General features: G+C 45.4%; 1 protein-coding gene across 2 annotated transcripts; it reads right to left on the bottom strand.

Moving 5' to 3' along the window:
- Nucleotides 1-5,003: 5,003 nt before the first annotated feature.
- RPS14 (ribosomal protein S14) lies at nucleotides 5,004-12,356 on the bottom strand. 2 transcript variants are annotated; one of them, XM_030571763.1, is made up of 5 exons: nucleotides 12,251-12,356; nucleotides 9,207-9,357; nucleotides 7,601-7,762; nucleotides 6,339-6,415; nucleotides 5,004-5,114 (listed from the first exon to the last, which is right to left on the bottom strand). In XM_030571763.1, exons 2-5 carry the CDS (start codon nucleotides 9,353-9,355, stop codon nucleotides 5,047-5,049), a joined length of 456 nt encoding a protein of 151 aa, XP_030427623.1. In that variant the 5' UTR covers nucleotides 9,356-9,357; nucleotides 12,251-12,356; the 3' UTR covers nucleotides 5,004-5,046. The 2 variants fall into 2 exon arrangements, with proteins under 2 accessions (XP_030427623.1, XP_030427624.1); XM_030571764.1 differs by lacking the exon at nucleotides 12,251-12,356 and adding an exon at nucleotides 11,721-11,865.
- Nucleotides 12,357-21,868: the final 9,512 nt, after the last annotated feature.

Here is a 21,868-nt window from a genome sequence, read left to right as displayed (position 1 = left end):
CCTGACGCTGGAAGACAGCAGCTAAGGATTCAGTTCAACTCCGACTGAAACCAACAGACGAAGGTGCTATGTTGCACCTAGCAACACTAGACAGCAGGTGATGAAGCACAGGAAAGATGGCTTGGGAGCGATGGCAGAGCACAGATTGCCGCAGAATCAAGCAGGGCAGTAATGACAGCTGGACCTGGGGGAGAAACCCCAGACACAGTATGAAGCCTTGTGCTGGGTAGGAATGCACTGTATGCCTCTTCCTCACACACAGCCATTCTTTCCTCTTCACACTTCGGCCCTGCTTTAATGACTTCTCCTCCCAATGACGTACTTGGAATCTGTGTTCAACTGAAATGATGGGAAGAATTTAGGGAAGCAGGACAATGGAGTTAACAGGGCTATGGGATCTTCACCTCTAATTTATGCCTCATCCCAAAGGTCTCACCCACCGCTGCACTCCATAGGGCCCATAACATGGTGCTGGATGGTTTGTCAGGCACCTATTGTATTGCCACAGAATTTGCTGCATCACACGGGTCTCCTGTCCAAACAGAGCCAGGTCTGAGGCTGCTTCACTTGTAAAATCTGACAGGATCATAGACAGGGGGATATTGCGGCAGCTATAGTTAGAGCCAACACGTTCTCCAGAGCCTTCCTTGGGCTGTTCATTTAGTCACCTCACTTCTTCTCAGCTGCAGGTGTCATCGTCAAGGCAAGACTCACCCTCCAGGAGCCACGGATGGCCTTGCCTACAGAATGCCAGGTCAGCAGGGTCAGGAATTAGACAGCCAGTTAGGAGCAGCCCAAATTTCTGCTCAGCTTCCTTACAAGAAACAAGAACTCCCCAGCAACTCGGTTCCTCTTCCTCATTCGTTACTTCTGCTCTCTGGGGTTTCCATAGACTCAAGTGAGTGGGTATGTTACAACGCACATGAGTGCTGTTTAGACCAGAGGCCAGTGAGATGTAACAGGCAGATACCTGTAACAGACTGGACCAACATCTGGAGGTGAGAGAGAGAGAAGCGTCTGACGTGAGAGGCGAGAAGTTCAGTCTCCTATTGCAGATGCAATTACAAGTGCTCCTAGGCCACAAGGAAACACTTCACAGACCAGGCCCAGGTCTGATTTCTGTTCTCAAGATTCATTATTATTAAGCCAAATCCTGAGTTCTTTGCTCAGACCGACACATGAAAGTGAACGGGAATTTTGCTTGAGCAAGGACTGAGACAGAACCTTGCATTTGGTCGCTTATTATTCAGTTGTAGACAGAGTTCTGGAGCAAAGACTGTTATCATTGTTACCTGTCTGTCCAGCACCTAACACAACAGGGGCCTGACCCTTGACTGGGGATCCTAGTAATAAATAATAAGACAGGTAAGACGCTGCTGCCCTGGAGTACTCCCATTTACCATCAATAAAAAGCAAGCTCCCTTTTCTGGATTTGTGACGACTGCCACAAAGGGTGAATGTTTTCATCTGAGCCACCACCCTCAAGCACAAAACGAGAAGCGCGCACTGGTCGCTAAGCCATGGCTGACTGGCTTGACACACAAACTAACTCAACAGGCCTAAACACCCCCCGCTCTGATACCCTCAAAATCAGTACATTCAGCTCAGGGATGAATGCCTTTGAAATCTCTTTCCCACCTCTTGTTTAAGGAAGATTATGAACACACCGCATTTAACCTTGGGAGGCCAGACACTGCACCACGCAGCACACCTTACAAACTCTGATGCAAGACACCTGGGTTGTTTCAGATTGATGCTAAAATGGCTCACCCAGTCAGAGCCGGCTTTAGCAAGTGCGAGGCCCAATCCTAACAGTTTTGACGGAGCCCCGGCAGGGATGACTAAAAAAAAAAACACGTGGGACTTGTACTCACTGGGCAGCGCTCCTAGTCTTCAGTGGTGGGTCCTTCACTCGCTCTGGGTCTTCAGCAGTACTGAAGCACCAGACACCAAAGTGCTGCCAAAGACCCAGAGTGCCACCAGGTGAGTAAAAATTCAAAAGGAGCCTCTAGCCTGGGAAGGCATTCTCGGCCATTTGTCCTCCTGCCCCCCCGGCGGCCCTGCCACTGGGCACGGGTCCCTCTGAGGTGTGGGGCCCGATTTGGGGAAATTGATGGAATTGGCCTAAAGCCGGCCCTGCACCCAATGTGTGTAAGTGACTTAACCACTCTCATATCTTCATTCCCCCCGTTGTCAAATGGCAACGATTCCCACGCACCTTGCCGAGTAAACTCTGCAACCTATTGCTGTGTATGTGCACCAAATTATTCATTAGAAACAAACTGCCATACTCGATTGGAGACACTCATGTACTCCAAAAGCTTGTGTATCCAAATCAACGTTACATTTAAAAACCAACACATCTTTGGCAGTAGAATTAATGGGCATACAGGGCCACTGCAGAATCCGAGTTGGATGCTTCAGGTAACCTCTAGCCCCAAATAGCTGTAGTACTTTACCAGCTGGGAATGGTTTCTAAGTAAGTGGAATATAGAGCTGATTGAAAGGGGCGGGAGCGGGAAATTGCACAGCGAATTTCAGAACAGCTGCATGTCAAATGTATTTAAATTCCAAAGCCAAGCATCCATCTGTCCCAACGTACATGTGTGGGATTGTTTTTTCCTGAGAAGGGGCTAAAATCATTGCCTAATAGGAATGGAGATTGCAACAGACTGTCTCATATCAGTAAGGGCAGCAAGCATAGGCTGTTTGGAATTATTAACTGGTTTATACTTTCTTCTCTTTCTCTGATATAAGGCATCCAGCTCCCTGAACCTCCTCTGAGCACATCTACTTCTCTGTTCTTTCTGAGCACCCTTCTGCCTCGTAACTTCTGACATCAGGCCATAGCTAATTTCTCACTGGCTGGAACAGCATTAACGTTCAGCTTCATTCCTTGGCTGGTTCTCAATAGCGGAATTCAGAGATTTTATCAACTTCCAATGCTGCTAGTCGTTGTGCCTACAAATAAAACTCTCTAGAAGTAACAGGACAAAACCTTTATTTCTAAAAGCCTTTCAGTGTAACAGTGATACGGATAAAGCTACAAATGACAGTTTGGCCATGTCAGTGGAGCTGCTAGCGCCCATCCAGGGATGTTTCATGCAAAGGGGAACTCCAATAACATCAGCTATTAAAGTAACAGTCCACAGGAAAGACGCTGGACTAGAGAAAGTGGCAGTGTCAGCAGATCATTCCCAAAGCAGGCATCTCCAAGAAGTCAGGACAAAAAGTCTGCAAGCTGCAGCACTAGAGTTGGCTTTGAACAAAGGTTATTAACAAAAATAATGCCCAGCGGTGGCTTCAGTCCTAAGTGTCTCTTCTCTACCATTTAAATTGCAGCCCCTGCAGTGTAAGGAGGGACACACTGAGTTGGGAGCCAAGACAGAACCCCGAGGGGCTACACGGCAGTGCTACGTGCTGGTTCAGACTCAGAACCACATCTAGCCAACTGGCTGGAAATGGGATTCACTCTGAGAACTGGACACAACCTCTGTCTACCTGCAGCCAAACGGTCCTCTCCAGTATCTGAGGAAGGGAGAGAGGCCAAGGACAAATCCTCTTATGAGACTAGTGTTTTAAGAGCCAAAGCTGGCAAGGGCATATGTGAAAGTAGCTCCATCTTTCTATGTTCATTCTCAAACTTCAAGGTTCAAAGGCAGGCCGAGGTCACGGCCAAGGTCTCACAGGAGACCACAACACTCAAATTTCTGTGTCCACGTCTCCAATATGTAAGGCCTCATGTATATCATGAGTCTTAACCACTTAAGTTACTCTAAGTTGGCTGCGTAATAGTGCATCGGAATCTAAGCTTTCAACTAAACAGCTCAGACTTACAAACTGCCCCTTTTATTTCAATGGAGACATTCTCAAGTCTAGTGATACCTGAAATGGTGACATTAACTATTTCACTGCTGAATTTTAGCAGAAGCTTCAAGTTAACATACTTGTCTGCTATTGCTGGTGGCAAAAATCAGGAGTAGGGCATGTAGTTACTGTTAAGGTTTGCTAAGGAGTGGTGGGAAGAATTAAAACCTTGCTGCTTCAAATTTGAATCCACTTCTGCTTGAGGTGAAAAATGGGGCTTCCACAGTACTGAAGGCTGTAACTGCCTCTTAGGGACCAAAAAAGAGGCAAATGCCACATCCACCTGTCGAATCCACTAGCTCCCTGCAATGTCTACACTCGTTATGAATCTTCACAACAATCAGCAGCATGCTTGGGACAGCATAAAAGAAATTAAATTTCAAAATAAAGGCTATTATACTGGGAGAGGGGCAAGAACAACATGCTGCATGATACTGGCATTCCTGCATTATAAGACATGGAGCTTTTGAGGACAACTGGTTTGAAACATGTATATAGCAACGAAGTTAGCAAAGTATCAGAAGCCATTTTGGACGTCACCCTGAAACTGGTAGAACAAAGGAGTGGGGCTTTGTCTGATATTAGGACGATTATCTTCAAGCTTTAAACAGTCACCCAATGACGGGTAACACTTTTCAACATGGAAGGAGCTTCACAATCACAGAACGTAGGCACTCTGCTTTTAAACCTCCCTGGGCTGACACCTGGGATATGCATTTAGTACAGATGAGAGCATATGATACTGACAAGCATTAGTGAAGGGTAAATATGACAGCAGGGAGCACAAAATTACAAGGAAGAGAGTATTTTTCCTAGAAATGTAACTGGAAGTATAACATGCCATAGAACATCTGCTGGGGCTGTCATTTTAGAGTGCTTTTAAACTACTCTACCAGTTTATACAAAAATACGGCCCCCCTAGTGTAGCTGTGTGAACAGGAGCCCTACAACATAAACAGGACACCTATCTTCCGAGATCAACCTATTTGTGTATGTAATTCAGACTTCTTGTTTTCATGGAAACATTCAGATATTACAGCCACCGGGCTTTCCAATGACAACCAAAGGACACATGACACCGAATGCTAGCCTTCTGATCAGAGCTTGTGTTAAGAGAACACAAATGAGAACAGAAATTGCGTTGAGAGATTTAATGATGAAACAAAAGCCAGCCACGGTTTACAGACGACGACCCCGGCGACCACCCTTTCTGCGAGTGCTGTCAGAGGGGATGGGGGTAACATCCTCTGTGGAAAGAAAGTAACGCATTACCATTCATGACAGCAGGTTGCTTCAAACAGCTTTCCAAGGTATAGAAAATGAACCATCCAAGTCCCTGCCAGACACCACCCATCCACTGCCCCAGACCTCAGCAGTGAAGAACTGCATTGGCTTCACGTGCTAATAACGTATCCTCACACAATGACCGACTTTAGTAGGATCTAGCATTAACAATAAGAGGATTTAGTATAAAAGGCAAAATAATTTACTCACTCCGCTTTGAGTGCGCAAGGGGCATTATAATGCCAAATCAACATTTGCTTCCCAACGGCCACACACAAAACCTAAGCCTTTCTTGCAAGGAGCAGGAAACCCCCCAACACCCCTACTTCCTCTCAGGAGGCATCCTGGGAAATGATGTGTAGGAGGTACAATATTTCACTTGCGCGTTGACTCAGGTGTGGCAGATTTCCACATTTGTAACATTTAGAATATGGAAAATCCACACTGAAATGGCACATCACAGTAAACTACAGACTGCAGGTCACGTGACTTCCATAGCAGCAACAGGCAGCCCCTGCCTGCAAGACAAGCTCCCACAGGAAATCAATGTACACCATAGTCCTTCCATAGGTTTCTCTGAACACTGAGAAGGCATTTTCAGCAGCACCTTTTGGGACTTTCACCCCAGTAAATCATGGCCAGTGACCTTCCAGCTACTGTTAAGAGTCAGTAACTCTAAACCAGAGGCCCATCACTATCTTGCTATACAACTTGCACTTAGTTACCAATCCTTAGCCCATACTGAAAACTCATGCCACTTGCTGATGGGTTTTTATTTAATCTGAAAATGCTCCAGTTCCTCTAGGAACATACACATCAAATTAAAGGAAACTCAGCCCTCTCAAGCTGAAAGCACAAGTGATCAGGTGGATTTCAATATGTCTGATGGTCAAGCTTGGGTTCTGTAGGATCAACAGGGAATAAATCTCAGACCTGGCCATCATGTAACTCAGGGTATTAAATAACAACAGAGATCCACACAGAATTCTTTTGATGACAGGGTTTCAAAGCAAGGAACCAGGGCTTTGGGGCTGTGCTCTGGCTCTGCTCCAGGCAAAAACCTGCAGCGCCACTGGTCCGGAGCTGCTCCGCGCTCCAGCTCCGGGCTCCGCTCCAGAGCCCTGCAGGGAACAGATACTAATTTCCCATTATTTATCTAAAATACCTCATATGAACACCACACTTACCAATACGCCCAATCTTCATTCCAGAACGAGCGAGAGCTCTGAGAGCTGACTGGGCACCAGGTCCAGGAGTCTTGGTCCTGGACATAATAAAACAGGCAACAGATCAGGGCAGAGAAGCGTTCACCAAACAGCTGAAGCTGAATACACTCCATTCCCAAGGAAACAACAACATGCAGCGTAAGTCATTTTATCCTTTATCCCGAATTTGAAAATGCTGGAACTCTTATGAGATGCATCCCTTTTCGTCTAACCCATGTATACGGCAAGAACAGTAACAGTCAGCAGAATATACTTCAATGCAATTCTGAATATACATGGTAATTGAACCCCGACAAGGGGGCAGAAGAGCTGTCAAAGTTTAATATCAAACATGATCTTTCCTGCCATTACACAGAGACAATAGTGGATTCCCTTCTAAGTTCAACATGAAACATATAATGCCTGCATCTGTAACTTTCACTCCATGCATCTGAAGACGTGAGGTTTTCTACCCATAAAAGCTTATGCCCAAATAAATCTGTTAGTCTTTAAGGTGCTGCCAGACTCCTCATTGTTTTTGTGACTACAGACTAACACGGCTACCCCGATACTTGACAACATGAAACAAGAGTCCCATAAGCCTGCTGAAAAAGCGGTGGGGATATATTTGAGGAAAAAACAGATTCCTGTAACCCACCCATGCCAGGTGTTTATCTTGTGAATCCATTTGTAATTAGATGATCTCATTACTATGTAGAATGACCCATACTTTCCCAATCAAACTAGTTCTTAACATATCAATTAAAACAGCCCATTATAAGCATGGCTCCTTCAGGTCAGAGCTGAATTGAACTAATGTTAGTCATGTGAATATTATCTCCATGAGTCAGTGGACCAGGGCTTTCACATGTTTCACCAACTGAAAATATACACCTCTAACCATGGAGTTGTTTCTGCTACCAGAACAAGCCCCACCTGCACACAAAAAATGCATCAGGTTTGCAAAGATGCACGGAATAAAATAACGCTAGAGCACATTTGAGATGCAAGTTCTCTCACTGCTGCCCTCAACAGCAGTGTTGTTGCCATCACAATTTTAATATGGACAGCTGTTCTTCTACAACTGAAGTGAGAGTGTAGGATTGTGTGAAAACTGCAAGACTTGATTTCACTTTGGGCTGCCCGATGAGCATAACCTAGCATTCAGTCACAGACAGGATGCAAGCACTACCTCACCGCTGCACAACTTTTATGTATGTCAAAGCAGAGCCTGCCATACACACCTATTTCCACCTGTAGCTCGCAGCTTGATGTGAAGTGCAGTGATGCCCAGCTCCTTGCACCGCTGGGCAACATCCTGGGCTGCCAACATAGCAGCATAGGGCGAAGACTCGTCTCTGTCGGCCTTCACCTTCATACCACCAGTCACTCGGCAGATGGTTTCCCTGAAAAGACAATACCTCTTTGTATGTGGCCAAAAGCAATACTCAGGAACGCGCCTGATCATAACCTGCAAGCCTTACAGAACCAGGAGATATAAAACACAAAATAATTTCATTTTATAGATTTACTAGTTCATAAGTTGCCATGTGACAACCATTAATATGAATCTGTCTTACTTCTTCTAAGGTCATTTATGAAGGGAGCAGGGCCCTTTTACATATAGAAATTGCACTGTTTTAATGTATAAATTACTAACAGAATTTGTTAAACTTGGGCAAAGCCCTATGTGGACACTTATTGTGTTTAAACAGTACTTTATTACGGTTTATCATGTTCCTAATTGATTTATGCTAAACCAAATAAGCATCTCCATGCAGCCTTTTGAAGAGGTTTAACTAACCATACAGCCTTTACACAGATCTAAATATATCAGTTTAAAAATCACACTTTAAGTCAGAGCAATGCAACTTTCTCATATAGATATGCCTTAATTCTTAGGACTCATTCACCGAGCAAAAATAGAAAACGGTGAAAGATGGCCCAACACGTTTCAATTAAAAATCCTGTTACAAGTCTTGTGTAGTGTGTCACCTGAGCACCAAAGTTTATAGATTAATAGATGTTAAGACCACCAAGGATCACACGGTCATCTAGTCTGACCTCCTGAAAAACACAGGCCATAACATTTTGAGCATCAAGCCCAATGTCCTGTGGCTGAACTAGATTACATATTTTGGGAAGATCTTTACTAAATAGCCAAGAAGGCAAATGGAAACGCCTGCTCCTGATATGGTAGATATTGTCAAGCAGTTTAAAGGTCATCTCTTTTGTAGCGAGGCAACGCTAATTCCCCTTTCTGTAAACACTTATTTCAACTCAGATGTACGTCTGGACATTTTATGTGATGGTAACTCCATGTGTTTTGTAAGAAGCAGCATTAGAAGCGTCGGATACATATCCCCATTGACTCCTTTTAAAACTCAACTGCATTCTGCTCAGATTACAGTGCAAAGCCCCGCATACTTCAGTTCAAGAGCAACTTACATCAATTTAACTTAAGCTGATTCCTTACCTACTTAAACTAGAAGAAAACTCTGTATAGAAACCCTTATTTTGGTCTGAGTGGCTTATTTCAATATAGCTTAACTACAAATGTTTTTAAAACAATTTCAATTAAACCAGTGCAACCTCTCCTGTAGCCAAGACCAAGAAGAGTCACTCAGATAGCAACTAGGTAAGTGTATGATATGATACTTCTTCACATATCCTGGGCACAGACTTTATCCTTAAGGATAAAGGTGAGTGAAAACAGCTTGAGTTATTGAACCAGAATAACTGTTACACATGCACAATTTAAATTTTAAAAACGTGTAAGGACGATACCAAGGGAAGGTAAGTAATATAGAGCCTTGTATGGTATTAACGTCACCAACATTCAGTACTCACTTGCCAGAGAGATCAGTTACATGGACAAAAGTGTCATTGAAGGAAGCGAAGATATGGCAGACACCAAACACGTTTTCCCCTTCGGCAACCTGCGGTCCCAAGCTGATGACCTGCTCTTCCTTCTTCTCCTTACCCTTACGCGGTGCCATTTCTGAGAGGGGAAATAAGAGCGTGAGTTACATGCTGTCATGAAAAGGAGCAATGAAGAGAGTTCCTTCTCTGGAATTACACAGGAGCCATGTGTCTCTGGTCCTTTATACTCCTATGAAGGAGAAGTTACTTTTTAAGGGTATTTAAATCAACACAGTAGGCATTTTGCAGTTGAACTGGCTACTAATCAATACAGATGCACCAATAATCTATTTGTTTGGACTACAGGACATTCCAGAGACTTAAGAGGACCGTGCAACCCATTCATCAGTAAAACCAGCTTGTCTAACCCTTTGGAAGAGCATTAGGCTCACTTTTCACATTTTAGTATATTAAATAATCTGGAGATCAGCCTAGCTTTATTATAGGCCATTGCCACTCAATCTCTCTGAAATTTTAACAGCAGCTCCATAAACATTGCCCACTGCTGCATTCCCACACAAGGCTTAACATGAGAGAGAGCCTGGATGGAAACTGTGTAGTTAAAATCATCATGTTCATAATCAGCCCTCCATCAGAAGCACTGGGTTCCATTCCCACTACAGCCACTGATCTGCTGTCTAATTTGGGGTACAGCCCTTTACCTCTCTGCCTTTGTTACCTGCCTATGATTGCCTCTTGCCCTAGACTGTAAACTCCATGGAGCAGGCCCTGCCTCTCCCTATGTATATACAAAGTGCACAATAGGACTTTAATCAGGGTGGAAGCCTTTATGCTCTATGATAATACAGATAAATAGAACCACTTCCATGGGGTCTCCAATCTGTATGGTATTATTCTCATTTTACAGACTGGTTAATTAAGGGAGACAGATTTCTGACTTGCCTACAGTTAAGAGTTGGAAGCACAGCCAGGAATAGAATTCAGGAATCCTGACTCCCAGTCCTGTGTTTACCAGTAGCATCTCCAATACCTCCTTGAAACCCAAAACAAGTGTAGATGGGTGCAGGAAATCCTCTGTCCTAACAGAAAACTTTCAACTAACCTAGGCAACCTAAGTCTCTCTTTTCTGCCAACATTCAGGCTAAGGAAACATACAAGAATGAAGCGGTGACAGGATTCCCTGAATTGTTCAGTGTGTGGAGCACATTTCAGATAATGTGTCTTATGGTCACCTCTACTCCCATTTGCAACTTTATAACCCACCTCCTCTCCCATTTACAATCAAATATCTACAGCCACAGCATGGAAAAATAATATTTAATACTTTCAGCAGCTGGAAATGAAGAGAACACCAGCATTATGTGACCAGTCAACCGACCACTTTGGGATGTGCACAGTAAAGCACTAAACTCCATCCACCTTCAGTTAGTGTGATGCTCCTCAGTAGATCATTAAGCATAACCTTGAAGGCACCCTAAAAAAATCCTGATGTGTTAACTTAAGACTAAACCACTTATCCTTCGTGGAGCAGCTCTCCTAGGTCTAAAATTGGTACACTGCTACCTCGACATAACGCCACCCGATACAACACAAATTTGGATACAACCTGGTAAAGCAGTGCTGGGGGGTAGGGGAGAGGTGCACTCCAGTCAAGCAAAGCAACTTTCAATATAACACGATTTCACCTATAATGGTAAGATTTTTTGGCTTCCAAGGACAGCATTACATCGAGGTAGAGGTGTATAAATCTTAGTTAATAAACTGGGGTTTCCTCAAGTGTAACTGAATGTAGTGATAACTATTGTCTGTCCCTAACATATAATAGAAGAGATTAGATTAAAAAGACCAAGTTTATTCACAGTGTAACCCTATTAGTATATGAAGTTATGGCAGAGATTAATTTGGCTTTAGCTATCATATATATTTGGCACAAATCTGTGCCTAAAAACAGTATGTCTGATTTATCGCCACCCCCACCTTAACAAAAAAAACACCACCACTGCAACTACAAAAAGTGACAAAGAGTCCTGTAGCACCTTACAGACTAACAGATGTATTGGAGCATAAATTTTCATGGTCAGCAGTGGTTCAAGGTTATGCTTAATGATCTACTGAGGAACATCACACTAACTGAAGGGGGCTGCAGTTTAGTGCTGTACTGTGCACCTGCCTACAGTTCAGCAGAGCTCTTTGCCCAGTCAAGTGTTTAATGAAGGGACTGACACACTTTGCATCCCCACTAATAAACTTCAAACAACTGTGGCCCTCTCCCCTCCCGCCAGAAGGATTTCTGAGTGTGAAGAGACACTTAAGTAACTGGGGTGCTTGGAAACCACTTGTGTGCAGCACTGGAGGGCATCTGTGCCCCACCACGTATCCACAGTGAACCTCGGCATCCCCTCTTCCTGTTGAGAGTCTAGGAAAGGATCCCACTCCCCCTGTCCCGCGACACAAGCCCCAAACCACACACCGGGCCGTTACCTTCCCTCTTCGCATCCCGCTTTGTAGAGACGCTCCTACGAGCTTCTTCCTTCTAGGAAAGGGCTCCCCTGCCCCGCCACCAGCCCCGCTAGCCCCAGCCCGGGGGAAGCTGCCTCGAGCTGAGCGTGGTTCGGGACCCTGGCCCGGCCCACACGTTGCATAACCGGGACAAGAAATAAACAACGCTTCCCACGGGCCCTTGGCAAACCGCAAACCGCAGGGCGGCTCGGCCACTCCAGCTCCAGCCAGCCTAGCGCCCCGCTCCCCCGGGCGGCTCGGCCACTCTAGCTGCCGGCTTCCCCGCGGCCTAGCGCCCCGCTCCCCCGGGCGGCTCGGCCACTCTAGCCGCCAGCTTCCCCGCGGCCTAGCGCCCCGCTCCCCCGGCCTCCCCCCACCCGCCGGGCGGCCGCGCCGGCTCCATATCGGCGAGGAAGGGCCCGGGCAGGCTGGCTACAGGCGGCAAAGGCCGCAGCGGCCGCACCCAGGGAGGATGGAAGTGGATGGTACCAAACCCGGGCCCGGCCACTTACTTGTGCGTCTCCTCGGGCACCCAACACCGGAAAGGACGGGGCAGGGGTCACGGGGGCAGAGGTCATCATCACCCGGAAGTGCTACCTCGACGGAGGGGGCGTGTCAAGCTCCCACAGCCACGTCATTCGGCGCCATTCTCTATAAAATCCAAACCCGCGCGCTGAGATTTCTAGTCAGGCGCGTTTTATCGTGTTTAGCGATTTAATGATTAATAACACTTAGCTCTGTCTGAGGACGCCAGCGGTACCACCCTCAACATGGCGGCGCCCAGGGGACTCGACCGTTACCCCGCACAAAGATGGCGGCGCCCTGCTGGAAGGGGCTCTTGCCCCTCACAGCGATGGCGGAGTTCTCATTCCGGCGTGGGGCCTGGCTCGAGTACGCCTGCGAGGGGGGGTTCGGGGAGCGCCATTTCCTGTAGGGCGGCGGGTATTGTTCTCGCCTGTCCATCTCTGCTGCCCTCAAGCGGCCAATGCAATTAGCGCAAGCTTCCGTTTCATGTTTAAAATCATAGACTATCAGAGTTGGAAGGGACCTCAGGAGATCATTTAGTCCAACTCCCTGCTCAAAGCAGGATGAATCCCCAGATAGATTTTTACCCCAGTTCCCTAAATGGTCCTCTCAAGGATAGAACTCATAACCATGGGTTTAGTAGGCCAAATGCTCAAGCAACTGAGCTATCCCTCCCCCTAACCGGTTCTTAACCGGTTTAAAATAGGGGCTGGGTGGTCACCCTCGAAGGGACACCACCAAAATAGGGGATGGGATGGTCCCTTTAAAATAAGGGATGGGTGGTTGCTCTAGCCTGACATTAGCTATATACATGTATCGCCACCTACCCACTCACCATGGGTCGCCAGTGAGGAGAACCCCAGAGCTGAAAGCAGGATCTTGACTACTTGAGTTAAAGGGCTAAGTCCATCAGCTGGTAGCAGGAGTAGGGTCACATCTTTTTACATAGACTAGCCACTAGAAGGAGATACGTCATACACACAGAGGTTCTGAGCAAGCTCAGTGTTTCCTTCATGTAGCTAAGAGGCACATCCTTTCTCCCCCTGATGTGAAATTGCTCTCTGAGTTTATACAATCCTTAGGAATGTCCCTGAGATCTCACCCAATTTAATATTCAGAGAGATCCTCCCTTTTCCAGTTCATAGTATGGATAATAATTCAATAGAAAATGCAAACTTCCCTATAGATTTTTGGAACCATCCTATAGAATCGAGTAGCTAATTACATCCCTGCTATAGAAGGGTTCAGAAACTTACAGAAATAAACTAAATTTCTAGTCCCTGTTATGAATTTTTAGATTAGCTTGTACTGAAACCTATTACAATTCTATAGAACGCCTATTGTTTTCATCACTATTAAAATCCATATGACTTTTCTGTGAGAGTTGGTATGGAAGAAAAACCAGTCCTCACTCTGTGTGTGTTAGCAGCAAGTCCAGAGACAGTTTTATTTTTAAGCAATTGCAAAGGAGAGAGTGCACACGGACAGGAATTCCCCCTTCCTAGGCAGGTCTCCATTTTACAAGCAATATAAGGCAAGTATTTATACCTTTCCGTTACATATATCAATGGCTAACAGTTATTTTTTTGTTTATACAAACTCCCTCCAGACTCTACCTTATTGCAAGGTTTCTGCTTAAATCAGCATTTCATCCTTATCAGCTAGAAGTGAGGCAAGATTCTCTAATAACTCTCGTGTTGTTAGGGTTAATGCTAACTTTCACTCTGTCCTCAAATTGACTAAAACATTTACCCTGCTTTTAATTCTGCTTCCACACTGGGGAACGGAGAGAGTGGCTAAGCATGTATGAAGAGGAGCTGGAACTATCAATCCCATTGCACAAGAGCTAATAATGTATAGTTAAAAATGTAACTTGCAGCATGAGTCCAAAACTGTAAAGGCTACAATAGTGATACAGAAGAGTTTGGAAAACTTCTAGGGCATGGGTTGAGGACTGAAAGGAGCATAGAGACTTAGAGCAAAGACTGGTGGAGAAAACAAAGGTATTTTTTCTGTACTCCCATTAGAACAAGATACACATTGTTTCAATTACAGGGCTAGCTGCACTTCTGTCCCCTTTTGGGGTCTCTGAGAGCACCTCCTCGGGTCTCTGAGAGCACCTCCTGAGGTCTCTGAGAGTAGTAGGGTGACCAGATGTCCCAATTTTATAGGGACAGTCCTGATTTTTTTAGGTCTTTTTCTTATATAGGCTCCTATTACCCCCCATCCCGTCCTGATTTTTCACACTTGCTGCCTGGTCACCCTAGAGAGTACTCCTGAGACCATCACCAATCCAGAGTGGATATGTGCAGTTCTCTCGCTCTTGGACCAGGCCTGGGGCTATAGTTCCGTGTAACCAGACTTACCCACAGGTAATAACTCAGACATAAGTTAGGGGTTTGTTACAGGAGTGGGTGAGTAAGATTCTGTGGCCTGCATTGTGCAGGAGGTCAGACTAGATGACCATAATGGTCCCTTCTGACCTTAAGTATATGAATCTATGAACAGAGTTTGACACCTAAGTTTCTTCCCTTCAGGAGTCTGTGACCAGTGGTGGCTCTGGTGACTGGACAGCACTTAAATTGTTTAATTTTACCAGTAGACCCTGTAGAGAAAAGGGATAATAAAAACAGTTTGCACATGCATCTGTCTGACCTAAAGCCCTCCCAGCCTGTGGTAATGGACCAAGTGGGTCTAGTTTCTTCAGACACTACAGCGGATGCTTGTCTCAACTTGAACAGCACCTCACAACCGTCTCAGCAGCTGCCCCCTTAGAGAGCGAGCATTGCTTTTTAACCAACCAGAGATTCTTTTGAGCTGCTGGTTGCCAGCCTTGCCCTTTTGTGGCAAAACAAGCTTTATAACTTGGCTGGAGCCAGTAGGTAGAATCTTCGCAACTAATGTCTCAAGCATCATCTCTTAACAACCCTGAAGTGTTACTGGGGTGGCTTATCTCAAGCAATTGTTTCACTTCTTGTTTCTTTTTCTTAAAACCTTCCTTATTAAACCAAACCAAAATGCACATACAGTAAACATCCCACTAACCAGGTCACATACAGTATTCACAACTTGTTACAGAGCACCCCCCATCCACAACACCGGTCATGACAACTTTAAGGCAATCGTATCAGGCGGTATGAGTGCACATCTTATCCCCGTGGTATCCAGTGTTTGTCTTTCCTCAATTCCTCTCTTCTGTACAATTACCCTCCTGTCTTTCAATTCAATGCACAATCTCCCCTTCCGGGATTTTGTTTGGTAACAAAGGAATTATAATCCAATCCTCCCGTCCTGAGCTTCCACCTGAGACTTGGCTTCCTTCAGGGATTCCTCCTGCCAAGCCAATCAATTCCCAAAAGGAAACCTAGGCACAGGTCAGAGATGGGGCTTGAGCCTTCAAAGGTCCAAGATCACGCTGTGATAGAGCACACTACACACAGGAGTCTGAGTAACTACAGTAACCAAGCCTGCCTGAGATAAGAAAGAGAGAAAACCAGAGACTGCATTTCCCGTTTCCCCCAATTCTTTGCCTAATTTTTTCAATTAGATTTTAAGCAGTTGGAGGCAGTGACCTCTCAACCCTTTGAAGAGCTTGTGTCCTCCATGCTATCTCCTCATTTGGAAGGTGTCTCTCTCTAAATCGTCACACTAGTCCATAGACTAAGAACCCTCCTGGGTTGCTTGATAACATAACAATGGGCCCTTACACAACATCACCCACAAAGGGGAAAAAACGCAAAAAAACTGCTTCCAGCCATCTGCTGCTAGCTGGGAGATGATGCTCCCCCCTCACTGGTGGCAACTGGGTCTTGGTTTGATGGGACATGGTTAATTTGCCTTGAAAGTATCAGCCCTGGAAAAGCCGTAGCTGGACCCAGTTATTTGTTGCCTTGTGGGTCCTAGGGGGCCATGAGCTGCCCAAGTGTAAATTGGAGCAGCCCTGAGGCAGAGTCCTGGCTCATCCTCCGAATGTAGAGCGGGAAAGTGTCTTAAAACCACCTCCTCTGCTCCCCCATCCTACATTTTTGTGCCAAGTGCAGGAAGCAAGAATCAGGCCAAGAAGCAGAAGTGTTGAAGGACAGGTTTGGAATAAGTTTAATACACACTGTGATTTAATCTAATTCAGGGACTATTTTACACCTAATTTATCTTTCAGGAGTACTGGTGGGAAGTGTTTACAACAGAAAACAGCTGACCTGCCACTTTGCACTCAACTGGAAAGAGACATTCATTTTAAGGGAGGTTGTGGTGTTTTGTTTGTTTTTTTTAAACAGGTTTTTTCTCCTGTTAGAGAGGATTTTGCTGTGTATTTCAATGGGGCATTTTAAATCTCACTTAATTTTACGATATATACTTCATTCAAATTGTCACACCTCGACAGCCCTGGATAGATTTAGAAATGAATGTGGGAAGTCCTGTTGGATAAGAAATCATTGCTTGCCTACTGCTAGTGAGCACCCTTCCAGCTGTTATTTCTCTGAGGCATGTTTACTTTAACATCATCACTGTCATCTTGCATTGGACTCAGATTCTGAGATGAAATTTTTCAAGCGGCAAAGATTAGGAGGAGGCGGGGGGAAATCTGTCACACCAAACTGGCAGGTACGAAGCACCTTCATTCTCTGAGAGAGCCTTTTCACAAGACACAAGGATTCACCCTGGATCAAGAGTCAATCAGGGTTGGTCTTGTTATTGATTTAAAGGTGATCTGCAAAGGACAAGTAACTGCGTTTATGGCCCTTTTCATGCCCTTGTGATGGATGCATGAAAGGTTGTTTTTACTTGTTTACTTTTTTCTAATAGAAGCTCCAAAGTCGTCTATTCTAGCAGACTCTCTGGACAACTGGAGATATCTTTGTCTGTTTATGTATTGGCCAATTATCTTCAATAATCTTTGATACCTAGACAGATAATTCTCCAGTTGTCCAAAGATGATGATGGAGCTGTGAATAAGATCACTTCAGGAGCAGCCCATCATGAGAGACCCTGAGAGCCTTTTAGCTTTGTGAATGGGATGGCCACTCTCTTCTCCACTGACAGGGCAGTTCTCATTTTGGTGTTTTTGCGCCAGAGGGCTGGGGTGAGCTCGGCACACAGTGCCCAGATTGCAGCTTTTCACATCTGAAAGTTCTACAGCCACCGCTCGTCATCCCAAACCTGCATTGCAATCCCACCAGTCTGTGCTCATTTCGTGGGCCCAGAAGTGGCCCATGTGGAGCATCTCCCCGAATGTCAGCAGCAACCTGGCATTTTTATTCACTGTGTCCCTCAACATCCAGTTATTGTGCTTGGATATCTTCTCATCTTCCTCATCGCACGCCTAGATGTCGTAATACTCAGTTGAGTTCTGCAAATACAGGAGAATTGTGCGTCTGGTATTAGCAATGGACATTAGAACGGCGCTGAGCTCGGCAGGGTCTGTGCTTCTGCCAGAGAGATGGTGGAGACTGAAAAGCAACAGGCAGGACTGTGGCACAAAAATTATGGGATAGAACAGACATTATGGGATGGAGAAAGTGGAATACTGAGATCTTGACCCTTCATTCCCAGAAATCACTGGGCCAATTGCTGGTATCCCACAAAGCACCACAAAAATGTCCCACAAGGCGTTGAACCAGACAGTGGCAGGGGATACATGGCGATACCCACCTCTGGGATGCACCACAGTTTCCATTGACACAACCACTCGTGGTGTGTATGCACAGCACCGACACAAGCAGCCAAGCATGCGTGTGCCTGAGCAATATACAGCAGTCGACCTCGGAACTTGCACTGACCAAACTTCGTAAAGTGGATTTGCCCTAAAGCTTTGTCGACACTTAACATTTTGTTGCTGCTTCAGCTTTGCCGGTATAGTTAAAGCAGTAATGCCTCCTGCAGTGGAGACACAGCTCTACTGGAGTAAAAATGCTTATACCCATATGGTTTATTTGGTTCTGTGAAGCAAAATAAGCTCTACCTGTGTAAAGTATCTTGTCACAGTATAACAATGTCCACATGAGTGCTTTTACTGGTATAACTGTCTGGGGGAAAATCACAGCCCTTACAGACATAGTTATTCCAGGAAAGCTTTTTTAAGTGCAGACCAAGTCTAGATTGATGTTATAAATCAGTTTAAATTAAATTGGTGTAACTTCTGCATGTAGATAAGGCCTGAGTCCCGGACAACTGGGTGTCTCCAATCAGCCCTCCTCACCTAAGACACTTGCCTGCACTCCTGACAGCTGATATAATATCACGAAGGAGGGGAAGAGTCCTGCCATTCTTCAGGGAAGGATTTTAACTCCACGTCATCAAGCGCTCCGAGATTTCTGCATCCACCCCTTACACCATTCAAAACTAACACTGAACCTCCTTCCAGATCCGATCTTGGTCTCATTGAAATTGATGGCAAAACTCGGAGTTTGCATGAACATGCCTGTAAAATAGGATTGGACCATCCTCCGTTTGCTGAGCTATCAAAGGAACTTGTAGCTGTTGGTGGTGCTAGGGTTGGGCTTAGGACTTGACCCCGGGTGCACTGACGTCAATGGAACGACTAGAGTTAGACTTGAATCAGACCCTTAAAGCCTAAACGCAAAGCCTAACTAGGCAGGCCGTTCACCCAGGTTTAGGCTGTGCAGTTCTGTTTTCCTCTGGTTTGTCCCCTGTCCAGTGCTGAAGCAAAAGCAGACGTGGTTTTGTCCACTATCGCACATGGAGGATGCCATGTTATTGAGCTCCCCACCAGCATGACCTCAAGTGCATGGTGCAGGCAAGACCATGCCAGCACGAGCAGAGCAGCATGTTCTGCAAAATGGCATCTTTCATGCAGCATGACCATGCAGCATGTACACATGTGAGGCCACGCCAGCGGGGGCGGGGCCAACCGAGGGCCAGCATCCTGTATTCTGGGCATGTGTCAGTGGCTGCTCTAAGCCTAAATTGTTTAAAAGAACCCCAAAACGCTAGCAAAATCTACTATAAAATGCTTGTCTGCGGTTTAGGTCTTAGGATCAGTTGGCTTCATTTGGTCGTTATCTGATCCCAAAAGAACTCTAGACAAATCGTATCTGCTAATGTGTCCCAACTGCATGCACTACCTTGTTAGAGAGATGTCTATTAAAACTAAATAGATCTGTAATGCAGTTAATATCTGGTTAACCCCCTGTGATATAGCTAAATAACCCTTTTCTATCATTCTTATGAAGAATGTATCTATGTGGGAATATAAGGAGGTCTCTGGGAATTTTTCCCACAAGGGGGTTGTACATAGAGATTTTAATATACATTCCTCTTTAGAACATTTTCTCATAAAGAGCTAACATGGGAGCTTTTAATATACATAATTCTCTGAGGCAGTCAGATGACTAATGTAAAAGGCATAGACTTTGTAGCTGCGAATGATAGCACAGGGACTGGGATAGTGACTCTAAAAAGAATCTATCATCAGGAGATTTGAACCTCCTCCACTGCAAAAAGAAAAACAAAAACTGACACTAGGAAAGTTTTTCATTAAGGCAACCTAGAAAGTGACTATTTTCCCATTCTAGCTGATTACAGTATGAGAGACAACATCACAGATGGTCTTTGGAAAGGTAGATTGAATTTGATTTAATCACAGGTGCAATATCCTGCCTAGTTTCTGAGTGCCTCTTGCATGTAATGGTGCTGAGTGCCCTCATCTGCTCTGACTTCAATGAGAAATGAGCGCTCAGGAAGAACCTTGCAGGATTGGGTCTCTTGGTAGAAAACAATGGGCCAAACCCTCTTTGCTGTAAGGATGCAGGTAGCTGTACCGATTTTAACTGGGTTACATGCAGGAGCAAACTGAACAGGATTCAGCCCTTATATACTGAGTGAACATATTCATATCTGATTAAAAATAAAATATAGGGCCAGAAAAGAAACTGATGGCTTGATGTATGAATGGAGGCTATTCCCAGAGTTCCCACAAGAGGGTGTATGAAATCTCATTGATGGCCTGAGAGCACTACTCCAGAGAGCTGTTTAAGGTTTGGATTGCTTCCAGGGTCTATCAAGGCAGTTGAAAGATTCACTGGTGGCCCAAGGAAAACATTTGAAATCCTTTATTGAGCTGATCCTGCCGCTGTATTTTGTGTGGTTTTGTTATTAGTCGCCACTACCATGAAAACATAGTTTTAAAGAATTCGCTTGTTGCTTTTCTAACATTGAAGCCCTCTGCTTCTGACATCAGAGCTGCTTCCGCAGGACTCAGTTTGATGACCGAGGATTATAGCTGATTTTGAGGAAGTGGGGAGACTAAGTATCAGGAGACAAGGAGCACTTGAGAAAAAATTAATCAGAACAAAGCAGCTGTCCTTGCAGCCCAAAGATGGGTTAAGGCTTCAGCAGACCCACGTGTTCAGATACCATGTTATCTGAGGGAGACAGAGGAACATTGGTCATAAATTCATCTGCCTGTCCGTCCGACTGACTGCCAGGTTATCATCTCCACAAGGTGCTATCTGCAGTCCTTGGCTGAAAGACAATGGCCAGTCCAGCATGGGGCTAAGGAGGGGAGGATGGGAAGGGGCTAACCTAGCCAAAGAACATAGTGACGCTATGGCATTGGAATGGTGGTCTGAAGACTAAGCAACTGTGTGGTTTTTCAGTGTGCCGTGGCCTTTCCACGCTTCTGACAGTTTACAGGTACGCCACCACAGAAATTAAAGACTTCTTTGGTCACCTCGTCCCAGGGCTCAAACCATGCCAGAATGCCCTGGAGTGCGATTTCTGGCCCTTTTTGGAAGCCAGAAGGGCTTTTTGGCACTAATGGGCACAAGCACATACGAGTGACCGTTTTGGAAGTACCAGAAGTGTGTTCTAGCAGCCAACTCTGCGTACTCCATTTCCTTGCCAAAGCAGTGCTGTGCCCTACAGATTATTGCCCAGGGCTTTGCCGGTCTGCAGTTAAATTACTCAAGCCTTGGGACTCTCTCGGCTTCCCTTAGGCGTCTATTGCACACGCTCATGGGGTGCACTTTTCTGAATGCTTTTATGTTGTGCAAACTACATTTCCCTTGCTCACTTCCACCCAGATAACTCCTAGCTCCCCCCACGTGGGCCATCCTGTATTGCTCCCTGTCTCCTTGAGCAGTTATCAGCTACATCCTGGATCTCTGTTTCACATTGGATAAGATTCTCTTACTACGAACTTTAATTAAGGCTGCTGTAATTCTGGCTGAGGGTTCCAGTGATACAAGCAGCACCCCTGGGATTGATGGTGGAGTTTGTATTTTGTGGGAGGATGGGGGAAGAAACAAGAGAGACATTTATTCCCCATTGCTGCCTGTGCTTGGACAAGTCACTTCTCCTCTCTGTGCTCGGTTTCCCCTCAACCTTTTGTCTTCCTTGTCTGTTTGGATTGTACGCCCTTCAGGACAGGGACAATCCCTTCATGTGTGTTTGTACAGCACCTCACAGGGAGGCCTCCATCTTGGTTGGTTGGAGCCTTTACGTACTGAAATAATAATAATGTGGACCTGAAGAAGTGCTCTGTTAGCTTGCCTCTTTCACCAATAGAAGTTGGTCCAATAAAAGGTATTACCTTGTCTCTCTAATGTGGATGTTGACGCTTTGCAGTCGTTACCACACTGGTTTGA

The sequence above is a fragment of the Gopherus evgoodei genome, chromosome 8 (genome assembly GCF_007399415.2).
Source record: "Gopherus evgoodei ecotype Sinaloan lineage chromosome 8, rGopEvg1_v1.p, whole genome shotgun sequence".
NCBI classification, from domain to species: Eukaryota; Metazoa; Chordata; order Testudines; family Testudinidae; genus Gopherus; species Gopherus evgoodei.
Note: the sequence above shows the minus strand (reverse complement) of the source record. Positions and strands in the feature narration are given on the sequence as shown.

Coding starts and splice junctions, on each gene's coding strand:
- RPS14 (XM_030571763.1), bottom strand. CDS start 9,355: ATGGCACCGCGTAAGGGTAAGGAGAAGAAGGAAGAGCAGGTCATCAGC. Junction 6,416..7,600: donor CGAGCTACAGGTGGAAATAG/GTGTGTATGGCA, acceptor TATTATGTCCAG/GACCAAGACTCCTGGACCTG. Junction 5,115..6,338: donor AATGAAGATTGGGCGTATTG/GTAAGTGTGGTG, acceptor TTCTTTCCACAG/AGGATGTTACCCCCATCCCC.